General features: G+C 41.1%; 1 protein-coding gene across 1 annotated transcript; it reads right to left on the reverse strand.

Moving 5' to 3' along the window:
- Positions 1-4,445: 4,445 nt before the first annotated feature.
- Positions 4,446-9,976, reverse strand: LOC125260767 (transcription factor Spi-B-like). Its single transcript, XM_048179282.1, has 6 exons — positions 9,428-9,976; positions 9,187-9,204; positions 7,459-7,609; positions 6,685-6,818; positions 6,444-6,588; positions 4,446-5,156 (listed from the first exon to the last, which is right to left on the reverse strand). The coding sequence occupies exons 2-6, from the start codon at positions 9,202-9,204 to the stop codon at positions 4,840-4,842; spliced, it is 765 nt and encodes a 254-aa protein (XP_048035239.1). The 5' UTR covers positions 9,428-9,976; the 3' UTR covers positions 4,446-4,839.
- Between the last annotated feature and the right edge of the window lie 10,478 nt (positions 9,977-20,454).

Here is a 20,454-nt window from a genome sequence, read left to right on the forward strand (position 1 = left end):
ATGTCTCTAGGACAAAAATGACGACGTATTATATATATATATATATATATATATATATATATATATATATATATATATATATAAGTCTGTTTTGCTGCAAAGTGAAAAAAATCCCGCCAGAGTGTTAAATACACAAAGCAAACAAAGGAAACTAGATGAGACACAGGTGAAACTGATAAGTAACTAAGGCAACTAACTAGGGAGTAATCAGAGACTAAACTGAAATGGAATACAAGAAACAGAAACAGAAGCACAAGAACAAAATGACTACTAAATGAACATAACTCTTACATTACTCCCCCCTCCCGGAAGGCGCTGTACCAGAAAGTCCAACAGTGGAGGGAGGGAGGTGGTTTAGGAGGTGGGAGAGCAGCTGGTAACAGATGGGGACCTGAAGGAGCCAGTAGAGGGAGACATTAAGGCGAAGTCAATGGAGGGATGAACCAGGGTGGAGCCTTGGCGATGGGTCCAGGCAGAGACCCAGGCAGAGCTGAGAGGATGATGATCTAGGGAGACACCATAGTTTTGGGAGACCAAGGTGAGGCCTCAGGTCTGCAGGACCAAGGTGGAGATGGTGGCGACACCGGAGTGAGCGAGGACAAAGAAGGAGCCGGAGGGGAGCTAAAGGGGTGGAGGGCTGCCAGAGGCCCAGAAGTCCACGTCAGAAACACGATAATGGACCAAGTTTGAGCCAGAGGATTGAGGGTGTCCGAGTAATGACGGACCACAGTGGAGCCGAGGGAGTGAGAATCCAAGGTTGAGCCGTGGGACTAACAGACCGAGGTGGAGTCATGTGCCCAGAGGTCCGAGGTGCAGGCAGGGAATCTGCCCCACAAGGCCAGGATGGTGTTAGAGATGCCTGAGGTGGAGCTGAAGAGCTGGAGGGAGCAAGCAGGGAGGTTGGAGCTGAGGAGCTGAATGGCACCAGCAGAGAAGGTGGATGGGAGCAGCAATGGGGAAGGGAGGATACCAGATGGGACCAGTTCTTCCAAGAAGCCCAATAGGACAGGCTGAGGAGGAGAGAATTCGGGGTGGGGACTTTGGTTGGGAACTGGCTCGGAGGTCCACAAATCAATAAGCCATAGCACCTCTTCTGGCTCCGGGAGATGTTTCAGCCTCTGCGAGAAGCTCTGGACTCTGATGATGAGTCTTCTGGTCTGGAGCGGGCAGGGAGAATGCTGCTAGAGGTGATACTGGCTCAGGGGAGTCAGAGTTGATGTTGTCCTCCTCACAACGCCCATGGTGAAGGAGCATCCACACAACCATAAGGTGTAATCTATTACACCTATCGATTAGGGGACCCTTCTTCAATTGCAGCATCTGTCCCAAGATGCCATCCAAGCTGCTCCAGAAGAGGTAATTGAGTGCCTCATCATCCCACCATGCCTCATGGTACAACTCCAAGAACTCTTCAACATACTCCTCCAGTGAGCATCCGTTTTGTAGCACAGTCCATTTTTGTTTTTGTTTTTTTCTCTTATCACTTTTAGATCAGTTATTCTGTAAGGTTGTGTAGTAGCCAAAGCGCACAAAGAAGACTTGGTGCTCAAAAAACATTTCTTATTGAAAACAGTTTTTGGGTAACATTTTACAATAAGGTAAACAATACAATAAGTTTCTTTCCTCCAGGCATGGGACTGTACTGCGCCCATACTACGAGTCAAGGGCAGGTACTATGCAGTGTGGCACCTGAGGGTGTTTTTATTTACAGTGGTGTGCAGACATTTTCCTACCACAGGAAACTTGTACTTGACCCATACGAACTCTAAATCAGTCTTGTCACAAGGTGAGATCTTCATCAATGACCAAATAAAGCCAAATTGAATTCTAAATCCCACAATAAAGAACAGGGAACTATAACGTGTGTTTTTTTTCTTTTTCTTTTTTTTTACCAATCAGAAAATGAGTTACACACAGACTAATGCAATTGGTTTCTGGTTGTGATCCCTGTTTATATATTTATATGATTATATATTTCTCATATCAGGAGTAAGTCCCACTGTAAGGTCCTCCTGGGTCAGAAGAAAATTGAGGTAAGACATCAAAAGGACATATTGTCAGTGTAGTTGTCAAACCCATGAGTCACCATACAAGACAACCTTCTGTTATTCTCTATTATTAGGACCTGGCTGACATGCCACTCCCTCCTTCTGCTTGTCAGTGTTCATTAATACATCTTGTTCATTTATTTAAAATAAGTGACTGTTTTGTATTCCTAAGGACAACAGGGGGCAGTCCAGTGTTTGAGTCTTCATCAGGCAAAGCCTCCGATGGACAGACAGTTGTGGTCAGAGAATAAAGCAGTGAAATCTGTCAGAAGTAGATGAATGACTGAGAGAATTGAAAACTAACTGAAAACTCTTCAAGATCAGGTTTTAGAAAAATATATAAGAAATGCCAAAATGTCCACATAATATATTCAGTTCTCCTCAAAGCGCTGGCTAAAACTGACGTGACAGGATTTTTTTGTTTGTTTTTGTTTGTTTGTTTTTTTTTTTTGTGTGTGTGTGTGTGTGTCAAAGATTGTCTTTTGATGAAAATATAAATATTTTAAATCCAGTCAGTGTTTCAACAATTCATAATGATGAATTTTAGTCTTTTATTCTGACTGAATAGGAATACAAGTTTAGTAAAATATTTTGCACAATGACGAAAGACTATATTGAAATAAAAACAGCATTCCTCTATATGATGTATTTTCTACATGTTCGAGCATCAGGGTTGTACATCATGCAATAGCTGATGTCTATAGAGAGAACAAAACCTTTTTAGTATTTTGTATTTTTTTTTAATTATAACAAATACAAACCACAAAACATCGGTCGGAGCACACACTTCTTATAACTTTTAACCGGGATATTTATCACCAGAACTTTATATAAGAAGTTTATAGAGTACCACTATGACCTACACAGTTTGTCTCTAATATTCAAGGAATATGCAAGAAGGATCAAAATAATGCAAAATACAGCTTCTCATTTCAAAATGTTCATTTTGGATCTCAGATGAACATCATAATTAGTTCTTCAACATGATTGAAAATCTAATATTGATTTTACACAACAGTACTGTGAACACTAATTTGGCAACTTATGTTTCAAACAAAACTGTATGCCTTCTTTTATGTCTAATTTAATGTCTAATTAATTAGACTATAATTGTAACAGTTTGTGTGGTTTTTAACAGAAAGCCACTGGCATGAGACAAACAACATCTTTCCCTTCTCGACAATCATTAACAGTTCTGTTGTAGTGGCGGTTTTCCAGAGTACACATGCTTTGCATATGTGACCATATGTGCGTGAATATGTATATGGTGGGCTTGTGGTAAACTGCCATCAGATGGAGCGCAGGGCTTTGTCAGAGATATTGTCATTTGTGTGTGATCCTCATGGTGAAGCTTATCAGTGTGAGAATTTAACAGGTTGAAAAAAATAAAAAATAAATAAAAATCATGCAAAAAGAGTTAAATTTCCACAGAATATAAACTGTTGATGCTGCTGAAATGTTTACCTTACAGCACATTGTTTTTCCACTAGCAAAAAAGTACCATTTTACTGTTAACATGCACTATGGTAATACCATGTTGTTTGAGCATAAATGACTGTTATACAACATATTCTTTAAAATAAAGGATTCTTTTTTTGTTGAACCATATAAATACCATCCAACTATGGTAATCTCTCATTACCATGGAAAATTTGCATGTAATTCACTGTAACATTTAAACATTTACTACCTGATCGAACTAAAAGTGGTTGACTCTGACACTTAAACGTTGTTGGTGTAACCTCATTTTAATCAGGACAACTGTCTGAATAGTTTTAGCATGTTAACCTGTTAGCTAGCACCCCCCCCCCCCCCCCTTTTTTTGAAAAAATCCCAAGAAATGACATACCAAAACTAAAACACTTTGCACTAAAAGCATAAGTATAGTCTCATTTGAAAGCAGACACTTGCAGTTTATTGTAAAGTCATAATTAATTATTGTCATAATGAAAAAAAAATTGTATTGACAATGTTAATGTATTTGGTCTTGGTGGACTAGATCTGCTATGCTGTTGTGAGCCTGTAAGATATGCTGCTGCATGAATAAACATCAATAACTCCCATAGCAGATCAATACAGGTGGAGCTGGGGAGGTGGAAGGGGTTCAGAGCACTACAGCAAACAATGAACCAGACTATTTAAATGCTAAGCAAGAAATCTCATTGGCTGCAGGATCAGCAGAGGCCAGTCAGCTTGTGTCATGTAGTAAATGATGCAGATTGCATGTAAAGGATCAGCTTGTGCCATCAAGAGTTTCATGACTGAACTACATATGTAGTCTGGTCCATTCAGTCATATTAATATTTAATAAAAACACTTGAACATGAACAAAACATTTTACAATGGAATTGTATAAATTAAACAGTATGACATGACTGCATTGACAAAAATACAACTTTGCATGTTAAGATTAATTTATTCAGGCACATCAGGTGTCAACATTTAATGGCATTAAAAAGTAATTGAAAGTAGTACAAAAATTGGCAAATATTTTATCAAAAAAAAAAAAAAAAATGGATTCATAACTACATATAACGTAGTGTAATGGTTAACAATCCTCAGATTTACATATTTCAAAGATCACCTTCAACTTCATAGAATTCCATGTTATTCCTTGTTAGCATACATAAAAATTGAGCCTCAATTAAGCCAAATAATATTAGAAAAAAATCAGTGTTTTAAGTCCACATTACATTATGAACATTAAAAAGGCAAAACCATCCTCTGTAAAATACTCAGTATTTATTTACACTTTCCCAGCTAGGAGAAAGTCTCGGTGAAATGGACCACATTAACTACCCATGAATCTTTGCGAATTGTTCTGAAGGCCTCTCAGTGTTCTCTCAGTGAACTGATAGGTAAGTTTACGCTTCACTTTGCAGATCTCTCCTGTTCGCGAATAGTTTCGCAGGGCACGAGCCATTTTCTGGTACGTCATGGTTTTCCGGTTGCCCTTGCGTCTGCCCCACATCTCTGCCAGCTTTTCCTTGTTCTGGGAGGAGAACTGGAACGTGCCGTTGTTCGACTGAACCCACCAGATGCAGCTCCGCATGTCTGGTGTCTGTAGCATCTCATATAAGAACTGAAACAGTCGCTCTTTCCTTTTACCTGAGAAATGACAACGTTTTTAGTGACTTTTAAAGTGCAGAATGTAACATTTGGCATCTGTCGATTTGTCTGTCTGCCTTTTTGTGTGTCTATCTAATCACCTATTGGTCAAGTAATTGAAAGACCAGCGCACAATGAAAGCAGTCTAAGACCTATTACACCCTTCAAATGTCAGACTAAAAATTAGACTATATAATCATGATCGAACCAAAGCCTGTGTCAAGTCACTTGACTGTAAGGATAAGTCTATTCGGAAATAAAAATACAAGGGGGGTGACATGTAGGAAACCTAAACAACACACAATCTAAAAAATGCTGGGTTAAAAACAACCCAAGTTGGGTTGTTTTTATGGACAAACCCAGCAATTGGGTTGTTTTAACCCAGCTGTTGGGTTAAATGTTTGCCCAACCTGGGTAGTTTTATTTAACTCAACTATTATTTAAAAATTAGGTAACACTTTAGTATAGGGAACATGTATTCACTATTAACCATGACTTTTCCCTCAATAAACTCCTAATTTACTGCTTATTAATAGTTAGTAAGGTAATTGTTAAGTTTAGGTATTGGGTAGGATTAAGAATGCAGAATAAGGCATTAATATGTGTTTAATAATTACTAATAAACAGCCAATATTCTAGTAATATGCATAACTAGTTAAAAGACCCTTAAATAAAGTGTTACCAAAAATTACTGTATTGCTTGCTTAAAATGAACCATGCTGGAAATTAAATGTTTTTAATGTTTAATAAATGAACATTTATTTATAAGTTTAATGAATAATAATTAAACAATAAACATTTATTAAATTGCTTATTAATAAATGTTCACCTTTTGATTATTATTGTTGCCTCTAGTAATTATGTGTCTGATTTTTAATTTCCAACCTATTTTGGGTTCATTTTAAGCTAGACATATAGTAATTTTTAAACTATAGTTGGGTTATACCCAACCGCTGGGTTTGTCCATTTTCAACCCAACTTTTGATTGATTTTATGCCAAGAGTTTAGTCATTTTAATTCAGTTCTCTACATATGACTCTTCAATGTAAATGGGATTTTATTGTTTTGGACCCCACTTTAAACATTCTTCAAAATCTTTTGTGGTCCACAGAAATTACAAATTCATTCAGGTTTGAAATGATATGAGGGCGAGTAAATGATGACAGAATTTGTCGCTTTAATTATTTCTATCCAGTCCATTATAAACTGACTCACTAAAATGAATCGGCTGGCCCAAAACCAAAATGAAAGCACGACAAACGATGGCCTAGCAATGCTGTGGTTTACCTGAGAGTGGCGCTAGTGCCATAGAGTCATACACAATCGGTCCCTTCCTGTCAGAGGTCGGAGATGGTGGAAATTCTTGGCATCCAGAGCTGGTGGACAGCGAATCTGAATCACTGCATTGGTTTCTGTCATACTGGCAGTGCCCCTAAAACATAGACTGTTATTAACATCCATGCAAAGGTCAAACAGATCTACATATGACTGTAATATTATTACAGTGTTTATGTCTGGTCAGACCTACCCACTCATTGTGACTGAACTGACAGAGCCACGTCTGCTGCTGCTGCTGCTGCTGCTGAGGCTGTTCATGAGTCTCATCTGTTCCTAGTACTCCACTATAATGCCATTCATATGCACGTCCTGACCAGCTGTTCTCTATGGAAACACATCAATCATTATCATTATCACATATGCTGCTCGCTACAATCAACAACACATGCAGGCTGTAAGAAATTGTGGTTATTTTTGATGTTAAAGTGCTTTCTCCTATCCAAATTTACTGGAACAGCAAGAAATATATACCAATTTGTTGATTGATTCCAATTAAAAGTGTACTGTAGCACTTTCAAAACATTTCTGTTTATTTGAGCATCTGACCAGCCTGATACAGCAACAGCTCAACCAATGGTGTGAGTTTGAGGCGGGGCTAGCTGTCTGACTGACCAATGGAGGATGAGGAGAAAGACATGTTTAAAAACTGTGTGACTGTTTAAACAAGTTTTTGTGTGTGTGTGTGTGTGTGTGTGTGTGTGTGTGTGGCAAAAAGATTACACACTTCACAAGTAAGTACTTTTTATTACTAAATTTCCACTGTTTTTACAGTTTCTTCTGAACTGTCATCACCTGTGGCATGGAATCCACGTCTTGAGATGCAAATAATAACAAAGCTTTGTCAAAGTGGAAATTACTAACTTTACGAAACTGAAGGTGCATTTCCATTAAATTCAAAAAGCAGAAGTGATCTTTCCCTCAGTGGTCTCCTATGGTGTTTTAGTTCTGAATGTAAAACACTCACCTGCCATACTGTGCTCCTCTTGACCTCTCCTCTGAACACATGGTGCTGACATCACCTCCACCGAGTGCTCCTGCAGGTATTCCTCAATCATGTCAAGGTCCAGGTTCCCTGACAATGGCTCTCTAGGGCCCAGCTCTTGGAAGTATTGAATCTGTAGGTAAATGAATGCATGCTAGTAAGCATTGAATCAGATGGAGTACAAACAATGTGCATCAATAAAATTATACTTTAGGTAAAATAAAGTTAAAATGTTGTCATTTTTCATATTTAGGAGAGACAATTTATTTTCTTCTTATAGATTCAAAGAACAGAAAATCTGAAAATTATACATTTGTGCTCAAAAATGTGAATAATTTTAACAAAATTACACTCAATTACTGCTACAGAAGATACTTGCATGCTTTCCAGAACACAAAAAAAGTATTTTTGTTTTAAATTCACCCCGATCAACCAATTCAACAAGTTTACCCCACCCCTTTTGTAACGGTTGTGTACGAGTCCCTCAAATGTCCTCAGTGTGAATAGATGAATCATGCAGTCAAAACAATACAGTCACTGTAAAAGTTTGAAATATGCAAAAGATGCTGGAAAACCAAAGAATGTGTGGGACCTGGAGGATTTTTCTGAAGAACAGAAACCACGGGACTCATAAACAACCATCACAAAGCATAAAAACAGCCGTGCGTCATCCAGCTAACGAAATAGACTGTTAAGAAACAAGCATGTAAAATTTGATGATTTTATAAATTCAGCTATTATTTTGACTATATGTAAACATCTGTTATGTGAAATATCTTATTCAGAACAGTACTAAATAAAAAATAACATGCAATTTTTCTTATTTTGTTAAAATTATTAACATTGGTATGCAAATATACTGTTACTGTGGCGACCAGGGCGGGCGAGAGCCGTGAGGGAACGGCGCGAGGCCGGTGACGCAAGTGATAACAAGCATCACCTGGGAGGCGCACCGGCCTTGAGTCTCTCACGGAGGAGCTCCGGGAGCATAAAAGGAGGAGCGACGACCGTGGAGGACGAGAGAGGACCAGGCCTGGACTTTACGTTATGTTTTATTATGTTTGTGTGGCCGGCAGACGTCCGCGAGGGTCTGCCGGCATTACTTTCGTTTTGTTTGTTTATTTTGAGATTAAAGTTTTGTTCAATGTTCGCCGGTTCCCGCCTCCTTCTTCCCATATCTACTAACTTCGTTACAGTTACATTATACAGTATTTACAACTGTTTAATTGGAAGGAAGTTGGAACAATTTGCATGACTACAACATTCAAGAGAATCTCCCTCTTCTCAGTAAAAAAATAATAATATTTGCATTGTGAGTGTGTAAACATTTTAGTGGTAATAATATGCATATACAGTATTTTGACTGCATAAAAATATAAAGCCTACAGCATTTTGACATTTAAGATTTTAACTGTCTGAATGTCTTTGCATTAAACAACAAAATATCAAATTAAGTGTCATTTTATTTTAACATCAACATATTTTCCATACAGATATATATATATATATATATATATATATATATATATATATATATATATATATATATATATATATATATAGCATATGTCCGTTTATTTATTATTTATTCATTCATTTATTTTACTATCATAGAACATCTATGTAAATGTTTCTGCAAAGCTGGAAAATCATCTGTCATGCATTTTCCCCAAACATACAAACAAATAAACTAAATAAATAAATACTCACGGTTTCAAGGGCCAACATCTGAAAACAAAATAAAAAATGTCGGATGAGTACAAACATGAGTACAAACACCCTAAAGTGACTCTGCACAGAATGAAGGGAATGCTGTTAGAATGCAGTTTGATCACTTCAAATATTTCTGAAACATATTTCAGAATAAACAATGAAACTGAAACAAACAAAAAACCAACTGTAAAATAAATAAGCACAAGTAACTATTGAAGCATCATGAATGATCAGTTACCTCAATGTAGTTCCAGTCGAATTAATCTGTCACAACAGAAAGGTGGATAAGCCTATGACTGCTGAACAAGATGTTGGAAGTGAGGGTGGAGCTGTGCATCACCTGTAATATACGCACCTGTTGCCTGATCTGATCCTTTTATATCCTCCTCTCTCTCTTTCTCCGTTTTCCCCTCCTCCTACTGTAAACTCATAAGGTTGGGCCAACCTTCCATTATCAACATGCAAATCTCTATTAATCAAACATTCATCTGGGTTTAACGGTATGACCACTCCCCTTTGCTCTGCCTGTATCAAAGCCTTCTGGGCATTTGGTCTGCATGCATTGTTACTTTGTGTCCTAAAAGTGGGCTTTTACTTGTAACTGCCACAGAGATCATTGAGGTAATTAGCGTTTTACATGGATCCAGATAAACTCTTGTTTTTCCTGTCTGAAATCCTACAGTTGATATGATTATGCTGTTATGTCATACCCATCATTACCCATTTATTGATCTGAAATGGATGAACTACTTGAAATCTACTGAAGCAGATGTTCATTTAATGTTCGTTTGTATAAAATGAAAACAACTAACACAGTCATGAACGGTTTTGCTAATGCTTGTGAATCATGATCTTCCTGTTCTGTGGTCAGTAAAGTTTAATGACGGAACAGTAACTCGCATTCAAGTCTGAGGTGGAAGCTATTAAACTGTTTTTTGGTTTTTTTTTTACTGTATTTTTGATTTAAAAAAATGCATCCTTGGTGAGCAAAAGAGACTTCTTTCAAAAACATTTGAAAATCTAAATGACCCCAAACATTTGAATGGTACTATATAATATACTGTCTTAAATATACAGTCTCATATTCATGTATCTCATTTTATTTAAAAATGTACTTATTTCTGTTAGTTTTTCCCTTTTATGTATTGTGGTTTTCTCATTTATCTCGTGTAATGTCCTCATGGAGCACAAGACTAACAATTTTGTTGTACAGTGACAGAAGAGAGTTTGAATTGAAATTAATTGCATTGAATGATAGATTTCCTTGAGTACATATCAGATTGACACCATGTTGCAGTATGTAGTACATGTGACACAATGAGTCCACTATTATATCCTGAACCGATTCCTCCTTCACTCTTTCCCTAAAAAGTCCTGCTTTCCTGTTCAATAAAACCATTGGTCATCCTTTATATTAGGGGTCTTAAATGCAGTTGTGGCAAAATAAGCGTATAGAGTCAGACTGGTAACCCAAAGGTTGTGGGTTTGATTCTTAACACTGGCAGGATATGACCCCCCAATTACTCCCCGGGCGCCACAGTAAAATGTTAATTTTCAATGTTCAATGTTTATTTTCATGTTCAATGTTAATTTTCATTTCACTTTCATTATGTCTTTACATAATAATAATGTACTTACTGTGTTCATGTTGTACTGCAAAACACTTTGCTGCTATTGAGGTGGGATAAGGGTAAAGGTAACACTTTATTTTACAGTGTCCTTGTTATACATGTTACATGACATGTATAATAACAGTAAATTATGCATAATTACAAGAAACTAACCATAAACCAAACTCTAATCCTAACTCTATAGTAAATATATTGTTTTTTTTTTTTTAAATATTACTTAGTACTTAATTGTATAGTGCACTGTAAAAAGGACACCATCCTAATAAGCAGTTAATAGTGAGAACTTACCAGGAAAGAGTTAACAGTGTAATTATAGATGTAATTACAGAAATTAAATATAGCTTCAAGCAGCAATTATCAGGGTTCAAATGCTTTAAGGCCTTTAAGCACATGCGTAAAAAGATATAATGTTTTAATTGACCCTTCGCAAAGACCCGCCCCCCTTAGTTACTGTTTCTTTGTCCGACAAGCCGTGGCGCTCTCACACCACACGCAGTGAAAAATACATTGCGGAGCAAAGAGGACACTGACAACACATCGACAGTCAAGACAGAACAGGTTACTTATGATATAAGTCCCAGCTTTCAAATTGTGTAGTTTTTTAAAGAAATTCAAACAATAAAAAACGTTTTGTGGCTCTTTAATGTGTCGTGACAGATTGCTGTAGTGCCTCAGCTCAAGCGGCTCATGAACCGATCATCTCTTCCTACCAGTTCATTTATAGAATCAAATAAACATGAATGAACATGAGAAGGAATGTTGTTTCAAATGCGGAAAGATGTCAGTAAACACCATTTTTCAAGTTTAAGTCCACCGAGGTTAATCTTCTAACTCCTAACTGTTTTGTCGGACAAAATGGCGGATTTGGCGTTCTGATTGGTTAGATCGTTTGTCAATCAAACTCCTGGCGAAGGGCCAATTAGCAAGCCTGTAACCATCTCAGACATAGACAGAAAAGACCAGTTACAGCGAATACAGGAAATTTATGGTTTATAAAGCTTTTTAACGGTTATCGAGGTTGAGCCAAAAACCTAGGACTATAGTTCACCAAAGTTGGTTTTTGAAATAATCTCCAATATTTAACAAACGATTTGATGGACATGCGGCGGTCCTAGAGGCAAGAGTTCTATTCCGAGTTTCATTCCGATTGGCCTCCGTTAACCTTGTCTGATAGCTGCTCAAACTTCATTGGCCGATGGCGGACATGTTTTTTGAGATACGTAAATGTTCTCAACGACAGTCATGGCACCTTGGACAAAGACACTGCATGCAAATTTCCAATTCAGTTGGACTAACGGTGAAGTAGTTATAGCCATTTTCAGGATTTTTTTTCTGTTATAGCGCAACCAAATGGCCAGTCTACACGTCCTTTTTCACACGACCACAGAATAAGCTCTTACATAGGTGTGCTGAGTTTGGTGAAAATATCTCATTCCGTTCACGAGTTATAGCCATTTTAGTAAAAGTGGCTCCACCCACTTTGAACATTTTGGTGGCCCATAGAGACCGTGAATCAAAATTTCAACTTTATTTTGATAATTATTGACAATCAGACAGAGAATCTTGCTGCACTGGTTTGGTTTCGATCGGGCCAAAAACCTCAGAAAATCGTGAGCACAAAATTCCAACAATATAAGACACTTGAGTCTACGCCTGCTACTCAGGCTGATTGGGGCGAGCCTTGGTGACGTTGTAGGAGGTGTGAGTACTACCAGCCCTCAGAGTTTCAAGTCTCTATACAATGTACTGTATGGTCTGCCTGATCACTTTTAGGGGAGAATGCTTATCCTTGTAAATTTTAACAATTACAATATGGTTTCAGCGCTACGCTCTTGAACCCCTAATTACAGCTGTGATTACATGCAGGTGTTTTAAAATATAAGTACAATGTAATGACACATATATGTACACAATAAGTGAATAGTAAATTGTATCAAATGATTAATTAAAATGTTAGTACATACTAGTTAAAGACATGTAATATAAAGTGGGACCAAGAATCACACCCAAAAATGAAAAAAAAAAAAAAAAAAAAACCTTATATAACGCAGTTATATGGACCACTTTTATGTTGCAAAAAATTATTTCTAATATTTTTTTTTCCCCATGTTATTATTATAAAACCAATCCTTTAATAAAAATGTCTTTGATTTCTTATAGGATGTCTTCACTGTCCCATATCCAGATGAGTTACTGATGCATGTATCTCATCCTTTTGACTGATGACAATGTCCTTTGGATCAAAGTATTACATATTTTTTTAGGATCTTTGTCATCATATAGAACATGAAAAACTGCATACTGCACACATGAGGCAGTCAGATAGCCTGTGGTGTAATAGTTCTCTCGTGACATAAAGCTTTGTTACTGCACTGGTTTAGAGATGGGGAAGTCCCTATCCAAAACATAGAGTACAAGGAATGTACATCTCAGAGGAACAGAGAAATGGCTTGGAAAGTGATATGAGGAACAGCTTTACAGCAAACTCACGTTCACAAACCTTTTTCTGGTAAATCCAGTTGAATTCACTTTTTGAACAGTGAATCATTTTTTATTCAGACACACCATCTGTAAAGGTTAATTTAGCATGTATGTTATCTTATACCATTCTGTCCATCTCCAAGTCTCTATGATATTCTGATCTCATGGCTCCTTACTCTTTCCAAAAGTGATTTTGTCAGCAATAAAATTATACTTGGGCACTAAACACTTTGTAAACAGCACTATCAAGCTGCATGATTTAAACGCATGTCTTAGCGTAGAAAATAAATTAAGAGAGCCTGTAAAACTTGACAGTTAATTGTTGGTTCAACCTCTAATTTAGAAACAAGGTAATAAATGTCAAAAAGAAAAAAAAATTCAAGGCCACAGCAATTTTAAATTCCAAGTACAATCAAAGGTCTACATGAATATGTGATTTATTGGAAATAGAAGTCAAGCAAAGTATAATTCTGTGTGTGTGTGTGTGTATATATATATATATATATATATATATATATATATATATATATATATATATATATATATATATATATATATATACATACACTGGACTGGACTTCAATCAAAAATAGTTATTACAGAAAAAAAATGCAATAATAAAAAAAACAATTATAGAAATTCAACATTACAGTATAAATGAAAGTTATCAATTTTTGTCAAACAGGTAGAAAATATACCGAAATTGAATAAAGTTATCAAACACTTATTATTATAACTTATAATATTATAAATCCTTACTAAAGCTACAATTTCCTCTGTTATCTTTGTTCTTTGATGAACATTAATGACAGACATCACAGCAACTGGCTTATTAGGCTGCTGTCACTTTAAGAGCTGCTGCTGCCGAACATGATGCATATCTGATATATATATATATATATATATATATATATATATATATATATATATATATGTGTGTGTGTGTGTGTGTGTGTGTGTGTGTGTGTGTCACAGACACGTCAGGTTCCACCTCACTCCCTTACCCACGCACTCAATCACCAGCCTACTGATCACCGCCACCTGTGACTCATCAGCACTGCAATCACCACCACTACAAAACCACCACACTCACACACACTCACTGTCCGGTCTCGTTTGCACTACGATCTATGTATGCTTACCTTAAGGACTCCAATCGCCATACTTACCTGTTCCAGTCGTCTCCTCCATCTCCTCCATCTCCTTCGTCTCCTGTTCTCCTCGTGTGCCTACCTGCCTGTGTGTGTGAGTGTCTCCGCCATCATCCTCCAACGCCGAACTCCATCCGCATCTGCAACACATCACAAGGACAGTATCACGCTCTCTTCCTCTGTCAAGAACTGTTTATCCTACAATCCATATCCATTTACTCTGCTGTTTGACAATAAACCTGCTTACATTGCTTTTACGTCTGCCTCCGTGTCTCTGTTGTAACAGAAGACCGGACCTAACCAACAGTCAACAGCATGAGCACCAACGACCCTTTCCAAGAGCTCGTGGACGCATTACGCCGAGCACTCACCCCACTAACATCTCCACCGTCTTCCACCAATGCGGCTGCTTCTGCACCCACCATCACCGCTCCTTCACCAGCATTCACCGCCAGTCCCATGGCCAAACCGGCGCCCTACTCTGGATCGGCGGAGGAATGCAGCGGATTTCTTCTCCAATGCGAACTGGTCCTGGAGATGCAGCCGCACCTCTACCCTATCGACAAGGCTAAAATCGCGTTCATCATCTCACAACTGCAAGGTAAGGCCCTCCAATGGGCTGATTCGCTGTGGACTCAGAAAGGCTCTGTGGTGAAATCCTATCCGGCGTTCGTCTCTCACTTCCGTGAGGTCTTCGGAAAACCTCTCTCGGATTCTTCGACTGGTGAGAAACTTTATAATTTAAAACAAGGAAATAACTCTGTCAACGAATATGCCTTGCAGTTTAGAACGCTAGCCGCCACCAGCGGATGGAATGAACAAGCCCTCATCACCACCTTTCGTCAAGGTCTGGAGCCTAATGTGCGGCTGCATCTCGCTGCATACGAGGACTCCATAGGACTCAAACGCTTCATCCAACTCGCCATCCGCGTGGGTTCTCGTATGCAGTCGTGTCTCCTCGAGCACCAGGGCCAGTCTCTCTCCAACATCCTCCTCCGTCGGTCCGAACCCGTCAGCTCTCCAGAACCAGCCAGCGAGCCAATGCAAATTGACCATTCGCGTCTCACAACAACGGAAAGACAGAGAAGGCTGACCCTGAACTTATGCCTATATTGTGGATCTCCAGGACATGTCATCTCCGCATGCCCAACCCGTCCTCCTCGGCCCGTGGGGAGTGCGATAATTCCCTCCATTCAGAAAATGAAACCACTCACTACTGTTGTAAACCTTACTGCTGCTAATGCCTCTGTTCCAGTGGTGACGCTCCTCGACTCAGGGTCAGCAGGAAACTTCATCTCCGGCGCCCTCTGTCGACAACTCAAACTCAAGATCTCCCCATCTCTGACTCACTATCAAATCCACTCCATCACGGGCAAACCCCTGAGCCGTAAGACCATCCGTCACTGTGTGGGACCACTTCAACTTCGTGTGGGAGTTCTTCATACTGAAAATATTCATCTGCTGGTTCTGGAGGAGTCCACCGCTGACGTGGTTCTAGGGCGCCCCTGGCTTGAGCTTCACAATCCCACCATCTCCTGGCGCACGGGCGAAGTCCTGAAGTGGGGCGACCACTGCTTCCTCGACTGCTTCCCTGAGCTTCCTGTTCCTCTCTCTCCTCTCTCCAAGACTTTCTCCGTCAATGCCACGTCCATCGAAAGCCCCGTAGAGAAGCGCTCCGTGGATGTTCCCCCGGACTACGCCCCCTTCAGTGACGTCTTCTGCCCGCAACGTGCCTCCAAGCTACCTCCACACCGGCCATGGGACTGTGCCATCGATCTGTTACCGGGTGAGCCAGTGCCCAGGGGACGCATCTACCCCCTGTCTCTACCGGAGGAGAAGGCCATGGAGGAATACATCAAAGAGGCCCTTAGTCAAGGTTACATCCGCCCGTCTACTTCCCCTGCTGCTTCAAGTTTCTTTTTTGTGGCTAAGAAGGACGGAGGCTTGCGGCCCTGCATAGATTACCGTGCCCTTAACAAGATCACAGTCAAGTTCCGTTACCCACTTCCCCTCGTCCCAGCGGCCCTGGAACATCTCCGCGGTGCCACTGTGTTCACCAAGTTGGACCTCCGCAGCGCGTATAACCTCATCCGGATACGTGAGGGGGACGAGTGGAAGACCGCCTTCGTCACGCCCACCGGCCACTACGAATACCTCGTGATGCCGTATGGTCTGGTCGACGCCCCCTCCGTATTCCAGGACTTCATACACGAGGTGCTCCGGGAGTTTCTCCACAAGTTCGTGCTGGTGTATATAGACGACATTCTCATCTACTCCTGGAGCTTGGCCGAACATCGCCACCACGTTGCGGAGGTCCTCCAACGCTTACGGCAATTCCATCTCTTCCTCAAAGCTGAAAAGTGCTCTTTCCACCAGCCCTCTGTCCAGTTCCTGGGGTACGTGATTGACCACAGTGGCATCCGGATGGACGAGGGGAAGGTGTCCGCCATCCAGACCTGGCCCACTCCAACAACCATCAAAGAACTCCAGCGCTTCCTCGGATTTTCCAATTTCTACCGTCGCTTCATCAAGAACTACAGTACAATCGTCAGCCCACTCACCAATCTGCTCCGTCACCAGCCCAAGTCTCTGTCCTGGTCCCCGCAAGCTACCAACGCCTTTGAGACCCTCAAGAGAGTGCTCTCCCCCGGAGTGGGAGCGGTCCTCTCTCAGCAGCAGGGGACACCAAGTAGACTCCATCCATGTGCCTTCTTCTCCCGCAAGCTCAACCCGGCGGAGGTCAACTATGACATCGGTGACCGCGAACTCCTGGCCGTCAAGCTTGCCCTTGAGGAGTGGAGGCATTGGTTGGAGGGAGCTAACCACCCATTCCAAGTTCTCACTGATCACAAGAACCTTGAGTATCTAAAGGCTGCCAAGAGACTCAACCCTCGCCAAGCTCGCTGGGCCATGTTTTTCTCTAGATTCAATTTCTCCATTTCATACCGCCCTGGTTCAAAGAACACGAAAGCTGATGCCCTGTCTCGTCTCCATGCCCCAGATGAAAAGCCTGAAATCCCGGACACCATTCTCCCAGAGTCAGTCTTTGTAGGCCCCATCCAGTGGTCTGAAGAAACCATGCCCTCCTCCAATGCCTCCTCACGCACTCCGCCGGGTTGCCCCCAAGGCTTGCAATACGTCACACGGGCACGACGCACTCCACTTCTGCACAACGCACATTCTTCACTTGGCACTGTCCACCCGGGGGTCAATGAGACCCTCTCGTTGCTCAAACAACGCTTCTGGTGGCCCAACATGGCCAACGATGTCAGAAGGTACGTGCAGGGCTATAGGGAGTGCGCCATCTCCAAGAGCCCACGCCATCTTTCAACCGGCAAGCTCAATCCTCTGCCCGTTCCTGAGAGACCCTGGTCACACCTGGGAGTGGACTTCGTCACGGATCTCCCCGAGTCTGATGGTCACACTTGCATACTGGTGGTGGTAGATCGCTTTTCAAAATCCTGCCGTCTGATCCCCCTGGAGGGTCTACCTACCGCCATGACCACTGCAGAACTGATGTTCAACCATGTCTTTCGTCACTATGGAATACCCGAAGACATCGTCTCCGACAGAGGACCCCAGTTTATCTCCCACGTCTGGAAGGCGTTCTTCTCCCTCCTGGGTGTGACCGTCAGCCTGTCATCCGGATACCATCCTCAGTCGAACGGGCAGACGGAACGGAAGATCCAGGAGATAGGCCGCTTCCTGCGTACCTTCTGTCACGGCCACCAGAACTCCTGGAACCAGTACCTGGGTTGGGCCGAGTACGCACAAAACTCCCTCCGCCAAGCCACAACTGGATTAACACCGTTTCAGTGCGTACTCGGTTACCAACCCCCACTGTTCCCCTGGGATGGGGAACCCTCCAACGTTACAGCAGTCGACTACTGGTTCCGGGAGAGCGAGAGGGTTTGGGACTCGGCTCACCACCAACTGCAGAGAGCCCTGCGCAGACGCAAAATGACAGCCGACCTACGGCGCTCCGACGCTCCAGTCTACCAACCGGGGCAGAAGGTCTGGCTGTCCACCAGGGACATCAGGATGCGTCTGCCCTGCAAGAAGCTGAGTCCCCGCTTCATTGGCCCGTTCACCATCATCCGACAGATCAACCCCGTCACCTACCGTCTCCAACTTCCAGCACAGTACAGTAGAATTCATCCCACATTCCACGTATCACTACTAAAGCCTCACCACCCTTCTGTTCTTCCCTCCACAGAACCTGACGTGGCAGCCGTCGAGCCCCCACTTCCACTCATCCTGGATGATGGCACTGCGTACGTGGTTCACGAGATTCTGGATTCCCGGCGCCGTGGTGGTCAACTGGAATACCTGGTGGACTGGGAGGGCTATGGCCCCGAGGAACGCTCATGGGTCCCCAAGAATGATATCCTTGATCCTAATCTGTTACAGACTTTCCACGCCAACCACCCGGACAGACCTGCCCCACGCCCTAGAGGACGACCACCACGACGTTGGGGTCCTCGGCCCTCAGGAGCGGGCCGTGGGAGGGGGGGTACTGTCACAGACACGTCAGGTTCCACCTCACTCCCTTACCCACGCACTCAATCACCAGCCTACTGATCACCGCCACCTGTGACTCATCAGCACTGCAATCACCACCACTACAAAACCACCACACTCACACACACTCACTGTCCGGTCTCGTTTGCACTACGATCTATGTATGCTTACCTTAAGGACTCCAATCGCCATACTTACCTGTTCCAGTCGTCTCCTCCATCTCCTTCGTCTCCTGTTCTCCTCGTGTGCCTACCTGCCTGTGTGTGTGAGTGTCTCCGCCATCATCCTCCAACGCCGAACTCCATCCGCATCTGCAACACATCACAAGGACAGTATCACGCTCTCTTCATCTGTTAAGAACTGTTTATCCTACAATCCATATCCATTTACTCTGCTGTTTGACAATAAACCTGCTTACATTGCTTTTACGCCTGCCTCCGTGTCTCTGTTGTAACAGAGTGTGTGTGTGTGTATATATATATATATATATATATATATATATATATAAAACATTTTCTGAATATTTTCTCATAGACAAATAGTCATACAAGTTTGGGTAAATGATGACAGAAATTTTTGGATGAACTGTCCCTTTAAGTGTCAAAGTTTATCTGTAGAATTATAAATGTATCATTTATCATTGGTGTAAACAAAGATCCACACATGATTGTCTCTTACAAAGTGCTCTATACACTTCAAAATCATCACTGACTTTATAAAGAAAAACCTATCCACTCATATTTTCATTTCTGTTAAAATAAAACAATATATCATCATGTGAGAGGGCATATATCTGGAAAAAACTTCTGTTCATAGACTGTTGCCTTTTGTGAGGTGAAAGGTCAACGATCAAACCTCATTCTAACTGGCATCTGCTAATATCAGTGGAGGGGGAATTTCTGTGTTGTTGGGCTTTATGAAATCACAGACATAACAATGACAAGACTTGAACTGTTAGTCGTGAGAAGTGATTAGTAATGAAATTGCTGGCTTCTGTGACAGCTGGGAAAATATATCTGGCTCACTGGCTCTGCCTTGTCAGATAAAGTCCACCATCTGGAATATGGCACTTTTTATGAACTAACTCACCTCATCCTAACCTCCATTGAGTTATCAAACTGTCCCGAGCAAGTGTTTACTCTGTAAACATGCTTCTGAAATCCCTTTGCAACATTCGTCCTGTGAGAATCCCACAACAATTGAATCTGTTTGTGGACATTTTATTCAAAACCCGCTCTGCGAAACTTCAAAACCTTTGCAAATCCTTTGTTACGAAACAGTAATTTGGAGCACACATCAAACTGTCAAAGTCATGTGATTAAGCAAATGAAGCTGTATTACATCATAACTGTTTCAAAACGTTTCAAAATTTCAAAGTCAAGCTTTTCGAAACAATGATTTGTTTTGTGAAGAAATTAGTTCAACTGATTTGAAAAGCTTTATTTCTCCCATCGATAATTTTAGTGGTTCTGGGTTCGTTT

Source organism: Megalobrama amblycephala, linkage group LG24, assembly GCF_018812025.1.
Source record: "Megalobrama amblycephala isolate DHTTF-2021 linkage group LG24, ASM1881202v1, whole genome shotgun sequence".
NCBI classification, from domain to species: domain Eukaryota; kingdom Metazoa; phylum Chordata; class Actinopteri; order Cypriniformes; family Xenocyprididae; genus Megalobrama; species Megalobrama amblycephala.

Bases quoted from the DNA above. Each gene is read 5' to 3' on its own strand.
- LOC125260767 (XM_048179282.1), bottom strand. The intron at 6,589-6,684 runs GTAGGTCTGACC...TCTATGTTTTAG, and splicing joins AGTTCAGTCACAATGAGTGG to GGGCACTGCCAGTATGACAG. The intron at 5,157-6,443 runs GTAAACCACAGC...GTCATTTCTCAG, and splicing joins GGCACTAGCGCCACTCTCAG to GTAAAAGGAAAGAGCGACTG.